Genomic DNA, 19954 nt, shown 5'->3' with positions numbered 1-19954 from the left:
CCAACCACAGATACACCTTAGCCAAACACAGATGCACCTGGCCCAAGCAATGTTCCTCCTCCAAATATAGAGTTAGATGAAGAGTGGGCTGAACCAGCTTTAGGGGATGACATTGCAAGTGTGGATGGTTTTGATGATGAGCAGAGGCTTGGCAATTTGGAGCTCAATGAGAGGACTGATATGGCAAATGTTAGGTTGGTAAAAGGGATGAAGTTTCCAAAATTTAAGGTGTTTAGGAAGGCTTTGAGGGAGTATGTGATTTAGCATCACATTGATATCAAGTGGAAGTTGAATGAGAAGAAGAAGATTTCTGTACATTGTAAGAACAATTGTGGATGGAGGTGTTATGTCTCAATGGTGAATGGAGAGTGCACATTTGAGATCAAGACACTTTATCTTGAGTGTACTTGCCCCCTAACATTTCAAAATGGGCAAGTTACATCAGCCTATGTGGCAAACAAGTATTTGGAGGATTTTGGTAAGAATCCTAATTGGGAGGTCTCAGGTGTTAAGCACCATGTGATGCAGTAAATTTCAGTTGATTTAAGTGTTAATCAGGTGTATAGATCAAGGAAGGCAGCTAGGGGACTAATTACTGGGAATGAAGAGGCTCAGTATGGCCTACTTTAAGATTATGCAGAAATGATAAGGAGGACAAATGTAGGAAGGAAGTTGATTCTGCAAATAGAGATGGAAAATGATAATGCAAAACCCAAGTTTAAAAGGATGTACATTAGGTATAAGGCTCAGAAGGTTGACTTTTAGGTGGTTGCAGACCCTTTGTTGGGCTGGATAGATGCCACTTGAAGGGGAGGTTTGGTGGGCAATTATTGTCTGCCACTGCCAAGGATGGCAATGACAATATATTCCCAGTGGCAATGGTTGTGATTGAGCAAGAGAACAAGGACAACTGGATGTGGTTCTTGGAGAAGTTTGCAAATGATATTGGCAGGCCAGAAGAGCTCAATCTGGTATTCATCTGTGACAGGCAGAAGGTATTATCATCTAGCTCATGTTCATAACTTCATTACAAGCTTACCTTTTTACATGCTTACTTGCTGACATTGAATGCTTACTTGCTGACATTGAATGTAGGGCCTTCTATCTGCAATGGAGACTCTATTCCCAACTGTGGAGCACAGGTATTGTGTGAAGCACATATACAACAACTTCAAGGTTAACCACAAGGGCATGGAGTTGAAGATTGTATTGTAGAGGTGTGCTAGAACAACATCAGCCAGAAAATTTGAGAGGGGTATGGACCATCTTAAGAGTTTGGATGAAGAAGCTTGGAAGTACCTGGCTGATATAGAGCTTGCACAGTGGACCAGATCCCACTTTTCTTCAAGAGCTTTGACAGATTATCTGGTAAACAATCTGAGTGAGAGTTTTAACTTTATGATTGTGAAGGCTAGAGACAAGCCCATCTTATCAATGCTGGAGTGGATCAAAGTTAGGATTATGAGCAAGCTGTATCTAAAGAAGATTGGTATAGAAAAGTATGGTGGCAAGTTGTGTCCAAGCATACTGGACAAGTTGGAGAAGTTAAAATTAGAGTCTAAGAGCTTTTATGTAATGCTATCTGGGAGGTTTGTATATGAGGTTGACAATGAGAGGGAAAGGCATGTGGTGGACTTGGTAGGGAGGACATGCAGTTGTAGAGCATGAGACTTGATTGGAATCCCCTACAAGAATGGAGTTGTAGCCATTTTTGTGAATCGTGAGAAGCCAGAAGACTACACCTATCCATGCTACTACAAGGATGCTTTTGTGGAGACATACAAGACACCCATACCTCCCATGTTTGGCCAGTTTGAGTGGATGTAAAGTGAAAACCCAAGCTTGTTGCACCTACTATCTATAAGCTACCAGATAGGCCACCCATGAAGAGGAAGAGAAGTGCTAATGAGCCAAGGAACCCTTATAAGGTGTCTAGAGCAAACAAGCCAGTGAGGTGTAGAAGGTGTCAAAAGGAAGGGCACAATACAAGGGGATGCAAGGCCAATGTCATTGGTGAGACACCATGGGAGAGGAGCCAGATATTGCAAAAAGGGAAAAATTTGTTTATTCAAATTTAAAATGCCAATAACCGACACTGTAAAAACATGCTCATATTTGGTTGCAGGGAAGTGGAAGGCCTTCTATACGCAAACAATAATCCTAGGCCCCATCTTCATCACTAACCCAATCCTCAGCATCTAACATAAATAACACTTTTTCTTAAAAGTGCTTATATTATTAAGTGACTTCAAGCCAACAGCATCTACCATCTTACATAGTTCTCATTCTCAAAAAAATCTTACATAGTTCTATTACAATACAATTGAGGACCAACTTATATTACAACCCACCAGGCAGACTTAATCTCATCATTCCAACATTCTCACTTGAGCCAAAACATTAAAACAACATAACCCAAAAATAAAAAAACCATAACAAAATTAGTGCAATTCTGCACTTTCTGTCTTGCTCTAAAGCTCTCACTGCTATCTTCTTGGCTTGAACAGATGAAACTTGAAACTTTCTCTCCCTCTCAGTGGCTTTTGCTGCCCTGTCTTGAGCAATTTCTGCTATTTGGGTAGCTTCTGCTGCTGTTTAGATAGCTGCTCTTTCCCTTTCATGTGCAAGTTGCAGCTCACTCTGCAATAAATCCAGCTTTTGTTGCACCAAATGGGCAGCCATTCACACGCATACAAGTGGGATTATCAATCCATTTAAAGAAATGGCACTTGGGACCAACTCGTTCATAAATTGAATCGAACACATCACATTCCAATCTCACGTGAATCAACTAGATTAAGTAAAAAGTATACTTACCTTATATCGGCTACAACTCAGAAACCTTCTCCCAAAATTATCCACTGTCAAACTTGTTCTCAGCACACAAGTCTCATATGTACACATATGCCCACTTGAATCTGAGTAATTTCCACTCGAAGAAGACATCGATTATCAACTTCCTGTGAATCAAAGCCACCATCAAAACTTGAAATCTCAACCCACATAAAGTAGAAATGTCATACCTGGTGATAATTTATCTTCGAATATTCAATGCCTCAAGACAACCCAAAGTCAGAACCTCACCCTCACATGAAAGCACGATCAGAAAAATCAAAACCCCAACTCAATACAAGGGATTTTCGCGTTTCTAGGGCTCGTGAGGAAAAGAAAAGTGGGTTCGTATTTTTGATCTGTGTTATGTTCTAATTTTGAATAAAAATGTGTTTTTCTAACGTTTGAGGGTGAGGTGGGTAACGGATTGAAGTTCAAGTGGGCAAAGTGTAAATGTTTAGACCACAGGTAGGCAAAGTAAAAACGAACCATACCACAGATGAGTTTATTGTAATTATCCCTAGATTTTATTCTACACTTAACTCTGTCACTCACTTCAGCCACTTGTGGTTTCAATAATATCTATTTTACTCTCTTTTTTTTCCTGTCCGTGAATTTTTTTCCCCAGAGCTAATCTGACTTTGAAATTTGGTTTTTCTTTTTTCTAATAATAATAATAATAAAGTTCTTTTTGTTTAGCACAGAAAAAAAAAAAAAAGGGAAAAATATGGGTTGCCTTTCATGTGCTTTCTGTGCCAAAGTTACTAAGATTGGACCACGTCTCCAAAATAAGGGCTCAGGTTCGTGTTTGATGGGGTTTTGTATTTGATGAGTCTCTCTCTTAAGTGGCAGCTCATGGTTTCTTCAGAAGTGGGTGGCTAGCTAGTGGTTTGTGGATTTTACCGTGCGTTTTACCGTGCGTGCGTACGTGTCGCATCCAAGTGCCTGCTGGTTCAGTCACTTTCAACCGCCACATGTTGCTCAATGCTGTATGCTATCTGTTTTATATAATGATGATGAAATTGCATAAAAGTTAAGAGCAAGCTCTATTTACATTGTTCTCATTGTACTTATATAGTGTGAATCTCATAACCACGTAGAATTCACATATTGTAAGAAAGGAATACCTATATTTTTGAGGTATGATATACCTTCTTATTCTTTCAGCAGGACATAATTGTCGTAATTTAATTGATAAATGAAAAATTAACAAGAACTAGTTCACCTTTTAACATGCCCTTACAAAGACATGAGAATAAATACTAAAGAAGGGATTTTCTGGGGGGGGGGGGGGGGGGTGTGGAAGGTTATAGAGCTTTTATGAAATTATTATGGACAAGGATCACATCACACATTTAGGCCTATAGGAATTTTTAAGGAAAAGTTGTGCCTAAAATTTCTTAAAATTTTTAGTTTTTATTAATAGTAGGAAGGTAACACATGAGGTTGTTGATGTGTAAAGAAATGACTTTAGTATTTGGTAACTCCCACAACTTCTTGTCATTCTCAAAAAGATCTTATAAATATGCAATTGGGATAGTTCAATCATATGAATTTTTTATTATTTTAAATACGATAAAATTTCAATGTATGATATCCATTTTATAATATTGTTTTTTAAAATTAGGTTGTTGATGCGAAAAAAATACCTTGCTTCGGTATTTGGTAACTACCACAACTTGTCATTCCTAGAAGGTCTTATATAAAGATGCAATTGGGATAGTATAATCATAGGATTTAAAAAAAAAGAAAAAAAATTGGATGCAATAGAATTTCAGTTTTTAACGTTTGTTCCATAATAATTGTTCAATATGTGTGTGTGTGTTAAATTTAGAAGTAAAAGGTAAGGAGTTGGGATGAGAAGAACAACGTGTTGATGAATGTGTTAAAAAAAAAACCTTAAAATGATACTAGCATTTTGCATTCAGCTTGTTTGATGTAATTTTTTTTAAAATTTCTTATAAAACTACATATTTGTTTTTGTAACATATGACTATATATAAAAGATTTAAGAGACTTGGTCGAATCGCATTGAGAGCTACACAAACAAAGGAATTAAAAGAAATTTGATGTTTGCAATAGTTCGATAGAAAAAAAAAATGATCACAAGGAGTATAATAGCTGACTTTATGACTTACGGACTTTGCCACATTCTCAATATCAATTATAAAATTGGGTTTATTCCATTCTTGTTAGCCCCTAGACGACCGTGAAGCGAGCCGCTAGTATTGTTCTTGAAAAATCCAATTAGTGTCTAAGCAGTTAGACATGCTACAAAGATACTATAAAAAATCAGAAGGCAAGAACCACAAAAACTATAAAGCAAATGGATTGTAAATCAAGGAAAGATCATTTCACTCCAAGCCTTTATGGCTTATGCTGGAGTTAATTGGTTAGCACTAATCATGGTCATTACCAAGAATCAAGGAGAATCTGCTTTGTTAGAATTAAATTGGTATTTCTTGTCCACTAAAGAAGATTTTCCTTACACACCCTCTTGTTAGGTGGGAGGATGTGCCCCTAAGCCATAAGGCTTGGAGATGCTGAGGAACTCTCATTCGAGTAGCCAACCCATGGGGGGTGGGGTAGCCTAGATTTAGGTAGATTTTCTATTTATAAATATATATATATATATATATATATATATATATATATTGTGCGCACCCAAATGTGGCTATTGGGCCTAAAATCTATTTGGGCTTACAATCTATTTGTATTGTGGGCTTTTGAATTTCCTACAACGGGTGGTTCTATGTTCGGCAACCCAAATACCCAAGTTTCCTATGTTCTCAGGATCACTCTCCCTCTTCGTTCCAGAATGATCACCTTCTCTCCTTAGTATTTACTCTCCGGAATTGCCAAGCACTGAACTAAATTTTCCTCGCCTATTTATAGCTAAAGTTAGTGGAAAGCTATGATTATTCTTCTGGTGGGTGGAATGAGAGGTCCAATACTGTTTCTTCTAAGTGGATGCCTAAGCGTGAGTGAGGGAAGGTAACCGTGGCATTGAAACTAGCTCCACCGTTAGGGGTACTACCCGGCAGCGGCATTCCCTAAGTAATGGAAGGAATGTCCAATACTATTACTCTTAAGTGGATGTTTAATCGTGAGTGGGAGAAGGTGGTAGTGGCGTTAGAAATTGCTCCACTGTTGGAGGGACTGCTCTGCAGAAATGCTCCCCAGGCTATGCCATGCATTTCGAGTTCCACCTGCTCCGGGAACATACCCATCGAAGATGAAGAGACCTCATCTCCATTGTTCATGTTGTAAATGTTTTCATCCCCGGGTCCCAAGTTTTAGACGAGTATCAAAACCTGCCTGGAGTGAGCCCGTGGGTCTAATCAGTGTCAGGTTCTACACATGGCATCATTGCAATGGGCTTTTATGAACAAATGGGCTTGAAGGAGGGTAATGCCCGTACACACACACACACACACACACACACACACACACACACACACACACACACATATATATATATATTCCTTATCCACCAAGAAACTTTATAGTTTAATTTACAACTCTAAAGTTGGGAGGTGTTTAGATTTTACACCTTAAAATTTTAGAATTTGAAATTTCCACTTGCAGTTTAGGGGTGTTTGGATTTTACATTCTAATAATTTAGAACTTGAATTTTACCCCCTAAAGTTTAGGATTATTTAGATTTTACACTCCTAAATTTTGAAACTTTCAGATTTAAAATTCAAAATTTCAAACACTCTTAAACTTTAGAGAATGAAATCCAAACACTCCTAAAATTTAGAAAGTAAAATTCAAGTTCTAAAACATTAGGGTGTGAAATCTAAACACCTTGAACTTTTGGAAATAAAATCCAAATTCTAAAGTTTTAGGATGTAAAATCCAAATTGCACACTTACAAATATACAATACTACAAAGTGAGCTCCAAGATAATTTTTGTTATCATTGAGTGTTTTGTGTTTGTGGACATATACTATTGTTGAATCACCCGATGAATTCTTGATCTTTTTCTCTTATGTTTTGTTGAGTCTATATATATATATATATATTTTTTTTTTTTCCTCTCAAGTTTTTATCGTTCAAGAGTTTTGCACTGTCAAAACGCTTCGCTACCTTTGTCTTTAGTTACTCTTTATTAATTCATTGGGTTGCTATGCCTATGAATACCTTTGTTTCTTCAGTTGGGCCTTTTTCCCAAAATTTTACTTTGGTCATTTTCTTAATGCATCATGGGACATGGGCACCATGTCTTTGCAATTTTCCATATTTCCTTGTTTGGTGAAACCTCGGCCAGTGGACCTGCAAGAATTCAAAATGAATCATACATACATATAGCCCTGTCCCTATCTCAATTCGTAAAAGGAAGAGAAGCTCGCGTGCTACTTGCTACTGCAAGCTGAGTGACCACTGAGAGTCTCACTGTTTGCGGTCCAAATTTCCATCAATGGTTAAGCAAAATGGCAACCTGAGAAAAAGCGAGTTCAACGTTTTGGACCTTTACTTCCCCCATTGATTGTAAGTCCAGAAACCCATCAATTCTCATTTTTGGCATATTCATTGACTCCAATTTTAATCAAGAAAAAGTACGTACTATTTTTTCTTTTTTGCTTATTTTGAGTAAAGAAGTACGATCCCGTTTATTATTTTCTAATGCTGGGCAGCATATTTTTCGTTCAATGTCATCCATAGCAGTGACTTTTTTATTATGGGTAATAATGACGGTCAAGTATTAATTTCAAACTCAGTGATTTCAGTGCATGATTTAGAAGATGCGTACTGTTGCCATCATTTCAACATGGCAGTAATTTGAATTTTCATGGTAAACCTTACCAATAAAGTTGTGGCCTATGGGGATTAACGTATCAAGATGTGAAAGTGGGCCTCCTTTGAGAAATTGTAACGATTAATTGGGAGTATTATATTAGCAAAAATAAATTAAAACAAGAAACAACAATTGGGAGTACGAGTGAATGACAATAAGAAGTTGATATTTTACCGCAAGATCCATAAAAATAAGCTACAACCGAGTTGCTATATTTAAAAACATTTGCAACTCAGCTACAGTGAAGTTGTATAAATACAAATTTATTGTAGCAGTTGCTTGCCTTTTTTAATTATTTTTTTCTTCTCACTTCCCTCTCTCTCCTCTTCTCGTTGGCTGCCTCCTTTTCTTGTCTCATTTTCTCATTTCTCTCCTCTCTCTCTCTCTCTCTCTCATAAATTAGTGTTTATATTATTTTATTTGGTAATTATATTATTTTATTAAATTGTATGTAAAAATAAAAATTGGGATATAAGGTGAGTTATAAAATGTATTAGTAAAATAGATAAAATAGTATTTAGGGATGTAAAATAGTTTTTTTTTTTTTTTGCATGCTCGGATGCTAGTGCTCTAACAAGGTAAGTGGTAATTGCTAAGCATGAACAATATATGTGAGTGATTTCAAGTGTAGTTTAACAAATAAGAATAATTTGAAATAGTTTAGAGGAAATAGTTTGACTCCAACATGTTTGAGAATACTTTTGAAACATTTTCATTAAAAATATTAGGAAGTGTATTATGTGCATGTATGTGCTTATATTGTACATTACTTTTGTATCAAGAGAAACCATCTAATTTTTTAAGGGTCAAAACTTTCTATTATTCTTCTTTGTTCATTCTTATATTTCATCATTCTCTGTTGTGGATCAATAATTTACCCATATTTTAATGATGTGTATCAAAGTGGTCCAAACATGCATGATATCTATCTTTCCTTCTTTTATCACACAATTCCCAATTTCTTTCTTGACCTTTTCTAAGCCCCAAAGCCACCTAAATTAACAAGCTCATGACTTTCAACAACATCAAATATATGTCTCAAAATCCACTGAATTATCCAGTTTGGAGTAATTGGATAAAGCAGACCACAAATGAGTTTAAAAACTTAATTCTAATGGCCATAAAACAAGAGGGGGGGAAAAAGAAAGAGGGAGCAAGAAAACATTATGGTTTTCTGCTTCTTTACTTTGTTCATATAAAGGAATGTGAATACGTGGATATGAAAATGCCCATATGAGAAAGTAGACAATCTTTTCAAACTTGGAAAAAAAGAAAAAGTTCAGTTTTCCTTTTGTAATATTTTTTTCCGTGATAAAGAAGAGTAATTATTGTGATCACATGAGTTCATTAGAGTTCTCATGAGAATCACATTGGGACAATTATGGGATCCCCTTCCTTTTACACAAAAGCAAAAATATTAATAATATACACGAGATAGAGGGACCATACAATACCTAAAAACAAGTAATACTTTATAAATATATTAATAAAATAAATGTAAATTCAAAGCATAGTGACTTGGTCTTACATCGATCAATTGTTTTAATCCTTATCATTAGTAGGGAAAACAGAGGATAACAACATTTTCTTTGGTGTCATACATGATATTTGCTTTCTGTTTTACCTAATTTTATTTACATCTACAGTTAGAAGTAGTCAAAATGATGAGGGATTTGATATGGTTGATCCCTCTCTTTCTTGCTTAACTTTGGTAACGAAGCTCTACTCCTAAACTTGTGTAGATCACTAGGGACTTCAGGTGGTCTAACTGACCTAATCAAAGCCCAATTCACACCCTTGAAAAACTCATGCCTCTTGATCTCAACAGAACCCTTTAAGCTTCCAATTCTCTTCTTGGGATTCTTCACTAACAGCTTGCTAATAAGGTCTTGAACTTTCACCATCTCTTCAAATTCTTTGCTGCTACTAACACCAATCCTTGGGAAAGCTAGTGGCTGTCTAAGGATGTTAATGAGGGTTTTCTCATTATTTTCACCCTTGAAAGGTGTTCTCCCATATAACATTTCATACAAGAACACCCCCAAAGTCCACCAATCCACTGCACTCCCATGGCCTTGGCCTGATATCACCTCGGGTGCTAAGTACTCGTGTGTTCCAACAAAGGACTTGGAACGAGCATTTATTGGCTCAGCCACTAGTTCTGGATCAAGTTCTAGGACACCAACTTGATCTGTTATTGTTGTAACATTATTAGCTTTCTTTTTCTTGGTGGAAGCTGAGAAACATGAAAGCACAGGTTGCATGGGGGCAACACAAGAAGGTGTCAAACACTTTATATCCTTGTCATTGGGATCCAAAGTACGGTTTGCCCTTAGTAGCTTGGGAACAACATCACATTTGAGTGAAAGATCGAAATCCGAAAGCATAATGTGGCCATCTTCTCTGACCAGCACATTTTCTGGCTTGAGGTCTCTGTAGACTATACCCATCATGTGGAGATACTCTAGTGCAAGGAGTGTCTCAGCAGCATAAAACCTATGATTACATTTTCATAACTCATTAGTAATAAACTTTCACACATAAAACTAAGCATACACAACAAATAAAGGAATATATAAAAAGCAAATAATGTCATACCAACAAAAGTACTCAATATCATCTTTATTGGAAATGACTCCATTTTATGTCTAAAGTGAATTTAGTATCACCACATTTAAATAATGCGACATTATAAAATAAAATCTTAGCAGTTGTGAAATTAATTTTCTCCGTTTCAAATAAACTGGAGAGTTTCCTATTTTTCTTTATGACTGGCTCATTATTTCTTTGTTTCATTTGAGGTGGAATTAACATGGACTTTTGGTAAAACATGTACGTATTTAATAATTTTAATTACCTTATTTATTGTTAACTTATTTACTTACAAAACCTACTTTAAGCTACTTGTTGTAATGTTGTCTCACCAATTTCTTTATTAAACAAAATTTGACAACTAAACAAACAATTCTAAAGATCCAAGAGACTTACTTAGCAGATGAAATGCAAAATCGCTTTCCTGGCTGGCGTTGTCGAGCAGCATACAAGTCTCCACCAGGGCAAAACTCCATGACCAAGCAAGAGTAATGAGAAGCTTCAAACTCAGCATACAAAGTTGGCAAGAAAGGGTGATCAAGCATACCCAAAATCTCCTTCTCCATCTCAGCCCTCTGTAGCTTCTTCCTTATAGCAAGTGCTTCCTTGTCCACCACTTTCATGGCGTAAAAACACTGTGGCAACCCCACCACAGGGTTCCTAATCTGGCAAAGGTACACGTTCCCTATGTCACCACTTCCAAGCCTACGTAGAAGCCGAAAATGGTCAAGCCCAACTCGGCCTTTTGAGCTCTGGAGCCTCCTCATGGCTTCCCATGCGGCTTGGTTAGCCTTATGGGGTTTGTGAGAGCTTAGAACAGAAGAGTCAGTGGAGGAGCATACAGAGACTGAGCTCCTTCGGCTACCAAAGCTAAGGTTACTCATCCAACTACGGCTTGAGTCTGGCAAGGTTATTGAGGAGCAACTACTGTCATAGTCTGATTCATCTCTGGCTATGGTGGCCATGGTTGTTGTTGCTGTAGAACATGTAATATTGTGTATGTGTGAGTGTGTGAGGTTTGCTACCTGGTTTGCTTTCTCAGGCTTTTTATATACACAGTCACAGAGCCTTTGTGGGTTTTAGCGCATGAATTATGTAATGTGGTTTACAGGAAGTCTACAAGGTGATACTTTTGTTAATATAATACAATTTGGGAAAAACTTTATCTAATATAAACAAAAGGGTCATCCTATAAAAAAAAAAAAAAAAAAAAACAAAAGGGTCTTTTCTTATGTTTTTATGTGGCTAGTTAAATGCCACTACTTTCACTATATATCTCATAATTGCCATTATTACTAATTTCATAATAGTGAACAACCCAAAAACAAAAAACAAAAAAAAAAACAAAAACAAAAACAAAAATTCACAAAAGAAATTGCAGGCAAATTAAAGCTTACTTGGAGTGGGCTATAGTTGTTAGTGTGTATATCATACTTTTGGGTACAAACTGTGACCAAATTTTGTGTTTAATTGTTTCTTTTGTCCCGGTGTGTTGTGTGGCTGAACCTGGTAGAATCTACTGGGCTAAAGAGTAATGTAAAACAGAAAAGAAAAGAAAAGAGCTTTGATGTTGTGTGAGGCATGCTGAAACTGACACAACCACTAATTTTTGTTCGTTCAAAGTTGGCTTCCAAAAAGGAATGTCCATGCATGTTACACTACACTATACAAAATAAAGCATTGTAACTTGTATATTCATTCTTTAACTTATCTTAAAATAGATTTTATGGCATTCACCATTCTGTTAAAATATACTTTTGAACTTAGATGCAATATCAAAGTATCAGCCTTTCAGAAAGAGACCATTTTCCCATTGGACCAATTGAATACTAAATATATTTATCCTCTCATATCCTTTAGTACTTTTTTTTTTAATTACGGTGAAAGAAAATTATTAAGTTTTTATAGAAAATTGAAATTTTTAAGCTTCCTAACAAATTATTTTTTAATATTTTCACAAATTCTTATTAATTGTCATCTGGATTTATTACTAATATCATTTATTTTATTAATAACCACTTAATTTGTAAAGTTGTTTATAATTTTAGCAATTTTTTACTAATTATTACTAATAATTGTGTGTTTTGACTTTGATCACTCCAAAAAGAAAAGAAAAAAAAACATTCTAATTCTAAACTCACTTTGTGCACAAATAAAATTCCGTGGCGTAATTGTTATTTTGAAGCAGCAATTGTGTGTTTCTCAAAGTGGACGACGGTCAAAAAGCTTTTGTTCTTTTCTGCTAAAAAGGTTTTGTACACCGAATTTCAAGATTCGTTTTCCAAGGCAACAATAAGGGCGCGGTAAGAAACGACTTCGTTTGGGAGCATCCCAAAAAATTAACCGACGTCATTCATTTACACCGGTCACCTCACACACATTGCCTCATCATCTCCCTCAATGAGTTGATTTGATTTTAATTTTTCCATTCGGTTTTTAGAGTCGTAGTTTCTGGGAAAAGTTAGGGGTATTTTGGAAATTTCATCCTAGAAGTTTCATGGACTTGTTTAACTTGTATTGTACGGGTAATAGAAAGCTAGGCAAAGGAGAGAGTGCACGAAACACCCGTGCCCCAAATTCAATATTTCCACCTTAGTAGAAATATTAGGTGACCTTCATATTCATATTTATATATCTGTTTGCATAAATATATAATATGATTCATATGTAACTTTATTACATTCTTGTCATGCATGTGATTGTGAAACCATTAGGGGATCTGTATTGGGTCCATATAGACCAGCTCCTTTACACGTGCCACTTTAAGAAAAAAAATATTGCCATAATTACTTCAATATTGGTAATAATTTGGTTTTCAATTTTACTCTTTTTCCAATCTCATTTAACCGGTACATAAGTTCTAGGAAATCTTTTTAATTTTTGCCATATGGAAAAGGAGGTTTTAGATGTGAAATTATCTACCTCACATTATGTGACTATAATGAGTAATTTCACGTGTATTACCAAGTCATTGATGAAACTATAATCAAGAGCACAACGCATTTGTTGAACTACTATTGCTTGAACTACTATTGCTTGAACTACTCAATTCCTGTTAATTATCATGTAAAGCGATATGAAAATTTCTACCACCAAACCAATCATAACAATGCTTATGGGTAATCTTTACTGCATAATTGATATGAAACTCATATAGGATCTGCACATTTTAACATTTCAAAGTACCATCAAGGGGGAAATTACCAATTTTAGTCCTAAGAAAAGCAATGATTAAATGGAGCCATTTTAAAAGTTGAGAAGAGTAGGATTAGGACAGACAAATCAACGTGTTTTGGGGGTAATGATAGGCTCGCGTTGTAAAGGGACTTATTCTGAAGTACTTACTTACCAAAGCAAAAAGACTATTCAGTTCCTAATTATTATTTTTTCTTTCCTTTTTGTTATTTTAATAGTAATAATAATAATTTATAACTCATATGCTAATATTACTAATTTAGTATATTGTCCGTGACTGAACCACATGTACTTCTTGCTAATGAGAAGTTGATCATGTTTTATACATTGCTTCTTTGGTGCATTAAGAAACAGAATTAGGAACTTACATGCGGCGGTCAAAGTATTAATTATAAAAAATTAAGTCATAACAAATATACTAAAAATATTATGAAACTTTCTCCCTCTGCTCTCTCTACTGAGAGAAAAGACCGTAGAATTTCAATTATCTTCTTCGGGAATGATGTTCTTCTCCCTCTAATAACCTTGTTATTAGTAGGTTTGTGGGGTTTATTTTTCAGGGGTATGGGAACACTTATCTCTTGTCTCTCTATATAGTCAGTGGCGGAGTTAGGATTTTAGTCTAGATGGAGCAAAATTAAAAAACGATATTAAAAGTAAAATTTATCTAAAAAACATTAATCAACAATAATAACAAAATAAATAAACAATTGTAAGCAAATATGAATATATTTCATATTATTAAAATAAATAAACAAAAACAACCAATTCATAGCTACTAAAAAATTTACAAATTGATGGAGTAAAAATATGATTAGTGTTACTTAAAAAATATAATGAATAAATGTTTGAAATTATTTTTTGTGATTGGTGACATGCCAATTTGTAAGACATAAGTAGTAAAATTTTTAATATCTCTAGCATCATTCAAAGATAAAATGCTGTGAAAAGTATTATAAATAGTAAAAATTGTGTAAATAATGATATAAAAAAAATAGTGAAATAGGTGGTTTGGTCACTTTCAAGTTTCAACAAGTGGAAGTCTTTTTTTTTTTTTCCTCCATGTGACTACTAATACAAAAAAAATAAAAATAAAAATAAAAATTTAGTAGTCAGGGGGGGCAGGTGCCCCCCCTCGCCCCCCTTTGGCTTCGCCAGTGTATACAGTCTTTTCTATTTGTCTAAAAAATTCTCTTACGTGTTTTTGTACTTTCCCAACAATGGAAGATGTCCTTGAGCATTGGAAGAAACTCTCTTTAACAGAAGCTGAGGGAGCAAAAGTAAGTCTTAAGAAATCCAAGAATCTGACTGCTAAGGAATATGTTTTAGCAGCAAAATTTTTAACCAAGAGAGCTTTGAACGTAGAAGCCATTGGCAAAACGTTTAAACCCCTGTGGAGGCCAAGGGGTGAATTTACGATCAAAGAAGCTGAGGATCATGTCCTCTTATTTATGTTCAAGCATGAGAATGCTGTTGAAAGAGTTCTAGCCTTAAAACCATGGGTGTTTGACAAACATCTAGTCCTCTTCAAGCGGTTTGATTTCTCTATCCATATATACAAGAAACATGAGGTTTACTACTACGAAGTTTTGGGTCCAATCACATGGATTGCCAATGAGCATGATGGATCCAGAAACGGCGATAGAAATTGGTGAAACACTAGGACCGGTGTCGGCGTCAGAGAACACTAAGGAGATGGTGGATGGTACATTCCTTTGCGTTCGAGTCGAAGTAGATGTCTCTAATCCTCTTTGCAGAGGTAGGAAAGTAGACATCAACGAGGATTCCGAAATTTGGGTCTCGTTCAAGTACGAAAAACTTCCAAATTTCTGTTATTGGCGTGGTATGGTATCTCACGCATACAAGGAGTGTGATGTCTGGCTCAGCAGTAAAGGGAAGCTTCGGCAGGATCAACAAGGATATGGGAATTGGCTGCGAGCACTACCTTTCAACCCGGGAAAAACTACGGTCACTACCATGGCTGGGATGGATGATGGATTGGGACGTGCACCAACCCATACCTGTGTCTCGGTAGCTCAGTCACAGCAGCACACGCTGGTGAACAAACCGACCACTCCTCACGATGTTAGGGCAGACGTGGACAGTGACAAAACATTAAATCCGGATCACCAAGTTTTCGAGGAGGAGTTACAATCTTACACGTGTCCAAGAGTTAATGCAATTATTGAGGGGAGTAATGACATTCATAAACCACCAATTTCCCAAACGTAATCCACCGAATTTGGTATGCAACTAAATGACATTGATTCAAATATTCACAAAAAAAGGAAACAGAGGTAATGTGCAAGTTATTAATAGCAATTCTTCAATCCCACCAAGCCGCACAGAATTAAATGGAGAATATGCAGGAGAATTTAATGATAATCAAAACCTAAACACTAATGGAGAATATGCACCACACAAATGGAAAAGAATTGAACATGAACCTCACCTGCATAGCCAGACCCCTAATTCACAGAATCCCTCATAAAAGAAAGAACATGCCAGGATGGAGAAGCAAACCTACCTGAGTTACAGAATAAAAAAGTCCATGTTTCGAAGGCGGAAGTTCAGGAAATTTCAATGGTGGAGGTTGCAAGGCAGCCCCGCCAAGAACAATGATTCTGATTGTGTTGAACTATTGTGGGTTTAGGAACTATTGTGGGTTTGGGAACCTACGTACAAGGAAAGAGCTTGAAAAAATGGTTTGGGCAAAAGATCCCTCCGCTGTGTTTTTAGCCGAAACATGGCCAGATGAAGCAAGGCTAAAAGAAGTACAACGTAATTTGAATTTTGAAAATTTATTTTTTGTTGAACGAAATAATAGAGGTGGAGGATTGGCACTGTATTGGAGTAACTCAATAAATTTGAATGTTGAATCTTTTTCTAAAAATCATATTGATGCTATTATTAATAAGGGTGCAGGGGATGCTTAGAGATTCACAGGATTTTATGGTGAGCCAGTGACGCATAAACGCCATGAATCATGGGATATGCTTCGTCAGCTCAACAACAAATTCAAGTTGCCATGGCTTTCTGTAGGAGACTTCAATGAGATAGTGAGAAGTTTTGAAAAGCTAGGGGGAGCTGCAGAAGTCATGCCCAAATGCAACTATTCTGCGACGTTATTGATGAATGTGGATTTATTGACCTTTTTTTCATTGGGTCACAATTCACTTGGCAAAAGCACTTTGTTGATGGGCACTCCACTTGGGAAGGATTGAATCGAGGCCTTGCAAATAATGATTGGTTTATGCAGTTTGCAGGAACAAAAATTCAACACCTCTCCTCCAATGCTTTGGACCATTTCCCATTATGGATTATTCTGGATGGTCTAGAAATCCCAAGCATTAATAAACCATTCAGATTTGAAGAAATGTGGCTATCCGATAGAGGGTGCACAAATGTTATTGAAGCGGTATGGACATCCTATGAAGAGGCCGATCCAAGCAACAAGGTGATCAAGAAGATAAAAAAATGTGGAAAAGAACAACAAGACTGGAACCAAAAGCATTTTGGGAATGTGAGAAGAGAGCTTGAAAAGAAAAGAAAATTATTGAGGGAGGTAAAGGAAGAAGCTATGAGAACAGGAGTGAATTTCCAGGTTAGAGAGCTTAAAAAAGAAATAGATGAACTAATGGACAAAGAATATAGGATGTGGTTCCAAAGATCTAAGGTGTTGTGGGCAGTCAATGGAGACAAAAATTCAAAACTCTTCCACTGTCATGCCACCCAAAGGAAGAGGAAGAATTCGATCCTTAGAATCCGCAAAGCTGATGGGGAGTGGAGTTCAGATATGGAGCAAGTCACAGAGACCTTAATTACCTATTTCTAGGAGCTTTATACCTCGGAAAATCTGCCACCATGTGAGGCAGCCGCAAACTCAATCAACCAAGTGATTAGTGATGAGATGAATGAACAACTCTCCTGGGAATTTTAGGCTTGGGAAGTGCAACAAGCTATAAAGTAGATGGCCCCACTAAAAGCTCCAGGTCCAGATGGTATGCCTCCTTTATTTTTTTAGCATTACGGGAATTTAATTGGAGATGATGTAATAGATTCAGTTCTTACTTTTCTTAATTCAGCATCTTTACCCGAGCGCCTAAACCATACTTTTATTACTCTCATCCCAAATAAAAAAAATCCTGAATATGCATCTGATTTTAGGTCTATTAGTCTTTGTAATGTCTTATATAAGCTTTTTTTCAAAAATTTTAGCAAATAGGCTTAAATGCATTTTATTAAAAATCATCACTGAACACCAAAGTGCCTTCACCAAAAGCCGCCTTATATCAGATAATATTTTGGTAGCATTTGAATCCCTACATAGCATGTAAAAACACACAGGGAAAGATGGTTTCATGGCAATCAAACTTGACATGAGCAAGACTTATGATAGAGTGGAATGGTCTTACCTAGCAGTTGTCATAAAAAAATTGGGATTCAATGATAGATGCATTAAACTTCTCATGTTAGGTGTTACTACTGTATCCTACTCCATTCTTGTCAATGGGGAACCCAAAGGATTAATTCATCCATCAAGGGGCATCAGATAAGGAGATCCCATCTCCCCATTCTTATTCCTACTATGCACGGAAGGCTTTCATGGCCTAATCAGTCAAGCAGCAGCACAGGGCGATATTCGAGGCTATTCTTTATCTAGAAATAGTCCTTGCCTAACCCACCTCTTTTTTGCAGATAATAGCTTTTGCAGGTCCACAGTTCAAGAATGTCAAAAAATCCTAGACATTCTAGATACTTATGGCAGGTGTTCGGATCAGCAGATTAATAGAAATAAAACGACCATCTTCTTCAGGAAATCCACTGATGAGGTTACAAGGGACCAAATTAAGCTTGCATTGGGAGTGGAGGAATTAAGACAATATGAGAAGTACCTTGGCCTTCCATCGCTTGTCAGAAAAAATAAAAGGTCATCTTTAATTACATCAAAGAAAGGATCTGGTGGAAAATTCAAGGATGGAAAAAGAAGCTCTTATCACAAGTAGGAAGGAAAATTTTAATCAAGGCTATGGTTCAAGCAATCCCAAGCTACACCATGAGTTGTTTCAAACTCCCTTTGGGTTTATGTTTAGAAATTGAAAGCCTTATAAGGAAGTTTTGGTGGGGTCAGAAAGGAGACAAGAGGAAGGTTCATTGGGTTAAGTGGGAAACACTATGTCTTCCAAAATCTGAAGTGAGTATGAGCTTCAAAGACTTGGCCCTTTTCAATGATGCACTGCTTGCCAAACAAGCATGGAGACTTTTGCACAATTAGAATTCCCTATTTTATAGGGTCTTCAAATCAAAATTATTTCTGATTTGTTCAGTTACGGAGGCCTCAGATTCTCATTCCCGACCCTATGCTTGGCAAAGTATCCTAAAAGGGTGTGATGTTTTGTTGAAAGGTGCTAAATGGAGAGTAGGAAGTGGGGAGTCCATTAGTGTGTGGCTTGATGCTTGGCTGCCATCATTGGATCACCCACGGATCCAATCACCAATTGTTGCAGGTTTTGAGGATATTAAAGTCCAAGACCTCATAGATCCAGTGACACACAACTGGGATGATTGTCTCATACGAGGTCTGTTCAACACTTAGGAGATAAGCTTGATAAAGAGTATTCCCTTATGCGTTACCTTTGTTGCGGACACACTCACATGGCCCTTCAATGCATCGGGTACATATACTGTCAAGTCAGGATACAATTTCTTAGCAAGGGAAGAGCTCCACAATCGGTTTCCTAGTCACTCGGATAACAACAGTGAGTTGTGGAAGCTGATTTGGGGTCTTGATGTTCCTAACAAAATAAAAAATTTTGTATGGAGATCAGGCAAGGATGCTATTCTAGTGAAGAAAAACCTGAAGAGGAGGAAAATCTTGAATGAAGACACATGCGATCAGTGTGGACAAGCTGGCCAAAATGGGAAATTAGCAATATTTTTTAAACATTATAATTAGTAGTTACTGTTTACAAACTATATTTCTTACTAGCATCTCGAGTGTAAGAGAGTCGATTTTGGGGCCAAAATCGAGTCTAAAAGACTCGATTTTATGGTCTGATCAGGTCTGATGTGGCATTTTTTCCACGTGGAGTCTACTTGAAAATCGAGTCTCTGAGACTCGATTTACAAGCCAAAAATTTTTTTGCTCTAAGTCCATCCATTCCCAGAAATTCATAATAACCAACAAAATCCACATTTTGCCTATCCCACATCAAAATCCACCATCCACCGTGGGTTTGTAGAAGATAATCACTAAGCAAAACCCACCACCAAAAAAAAAAACGAAGGCGAGCAAGACCACCTGGGTCGCGCGACCTGGGCGCGCGGTGGCCTGGGTCGCGCGACCTGGGTCCGCGGTGGCCTGGGTTGCGCGGCCTGGGCGCGCGTTTGCCTGGGTCGCGCGGCCTGGGCGCGCTGCCTGGGTCGCGCGACCTGGGCGCATTGCCTGGGTCGCGCAGCGGCTTGGGTCGCGATGTGGGTCCGACTGGGCTTGAGTAGATCAGTGGAGGAAGAAAGAAGTAGACGATGGAGTG

The 19954-nt window shown here is 36.9% G+C and overlaps 2 protein-coding genes across 2 annotated transcripts; one reads left to right on the top strand and one right to left on the bottom strand.

The window, feature by feature from the left end:
* Positions 1-9160: 9160 nt before the first annotated feature.
* On the bottom strand, positions 9161-11308 carry LOC142644046 (protein kinase PINOID 2). Its single transcript, XM_075818735.1, has 2 exons — positions 10623-11308; positions 9161-10130 (listed from the first exon to the last, which is right to left on the bottom strand). Exons 1-2 carry the CDS (start codon positions 11189-11191, stop codon positions 9281-9283), a joined length of 1419 nt encoding a protein of 472 aa, XP_075674850.1. The 5' UTR covers positions 11192-11308; the 3' UTR covers positions 9161-9280.
* Positions 11309-16527: 5219 nt separating this feature from the next.
* Positions 16528-17256, top strand: LOC142634560 (uncharacterized). The gene has a single exon (XM_075808862.1). It carries the CDS (start codon positions 16528-16530, stop codon positions 17254-17256), a length of 729 nt encoding a protein of 242 aa, XP_075664977.1.
* The last annotated feature ends 2698 nt before the right edge of the window (positions 17257-19954 follow it).

This window comes from Castanea sativa, chromosome 1 (assembly GCF_040712315.1).
Source record: "Castanea sativa cultivar Marrone di Chiusa Pesio chromosome 1, ASM4071231v1".
Taxonomy (NCBI): domain Eukaryota; kingdom Viridiplantae; phylum Streptophyta; class Magnoliopsida; order Fagales; family Fagaceae; genus Castanea; species Castanea sativa.
The sequence above is the reverse complement of the archived record's forward strand: the minus strand, read 5'-3'. Positions and strand labels throughout refer to the sequence as shown.

Excerpts from the sequence above, each read along its gene's own strand:
- LOC142644046 (XM_075818735.1), bottom strand. The coding sequence starts at position 11,191 with ATGGCCACCATAGCCAGAGATGAATCAGACTATGACAGTAGTTGCTCC. Across the intron at positions 10,131-10,622 it reads TTTTGCATTTCATCTGCTAA|GTTTTATGCTGCTGAGACAC; the intron begins GTAAGTCTCTTG and ends ATGTAATCATAG.
- LOC142634560 (XM_075808862.1), top strand. The coding sequence starts at position 16,528 with ATGCAACTATTCTGCGACGTTATTGATGAATGTGGATTTATTGACCTT.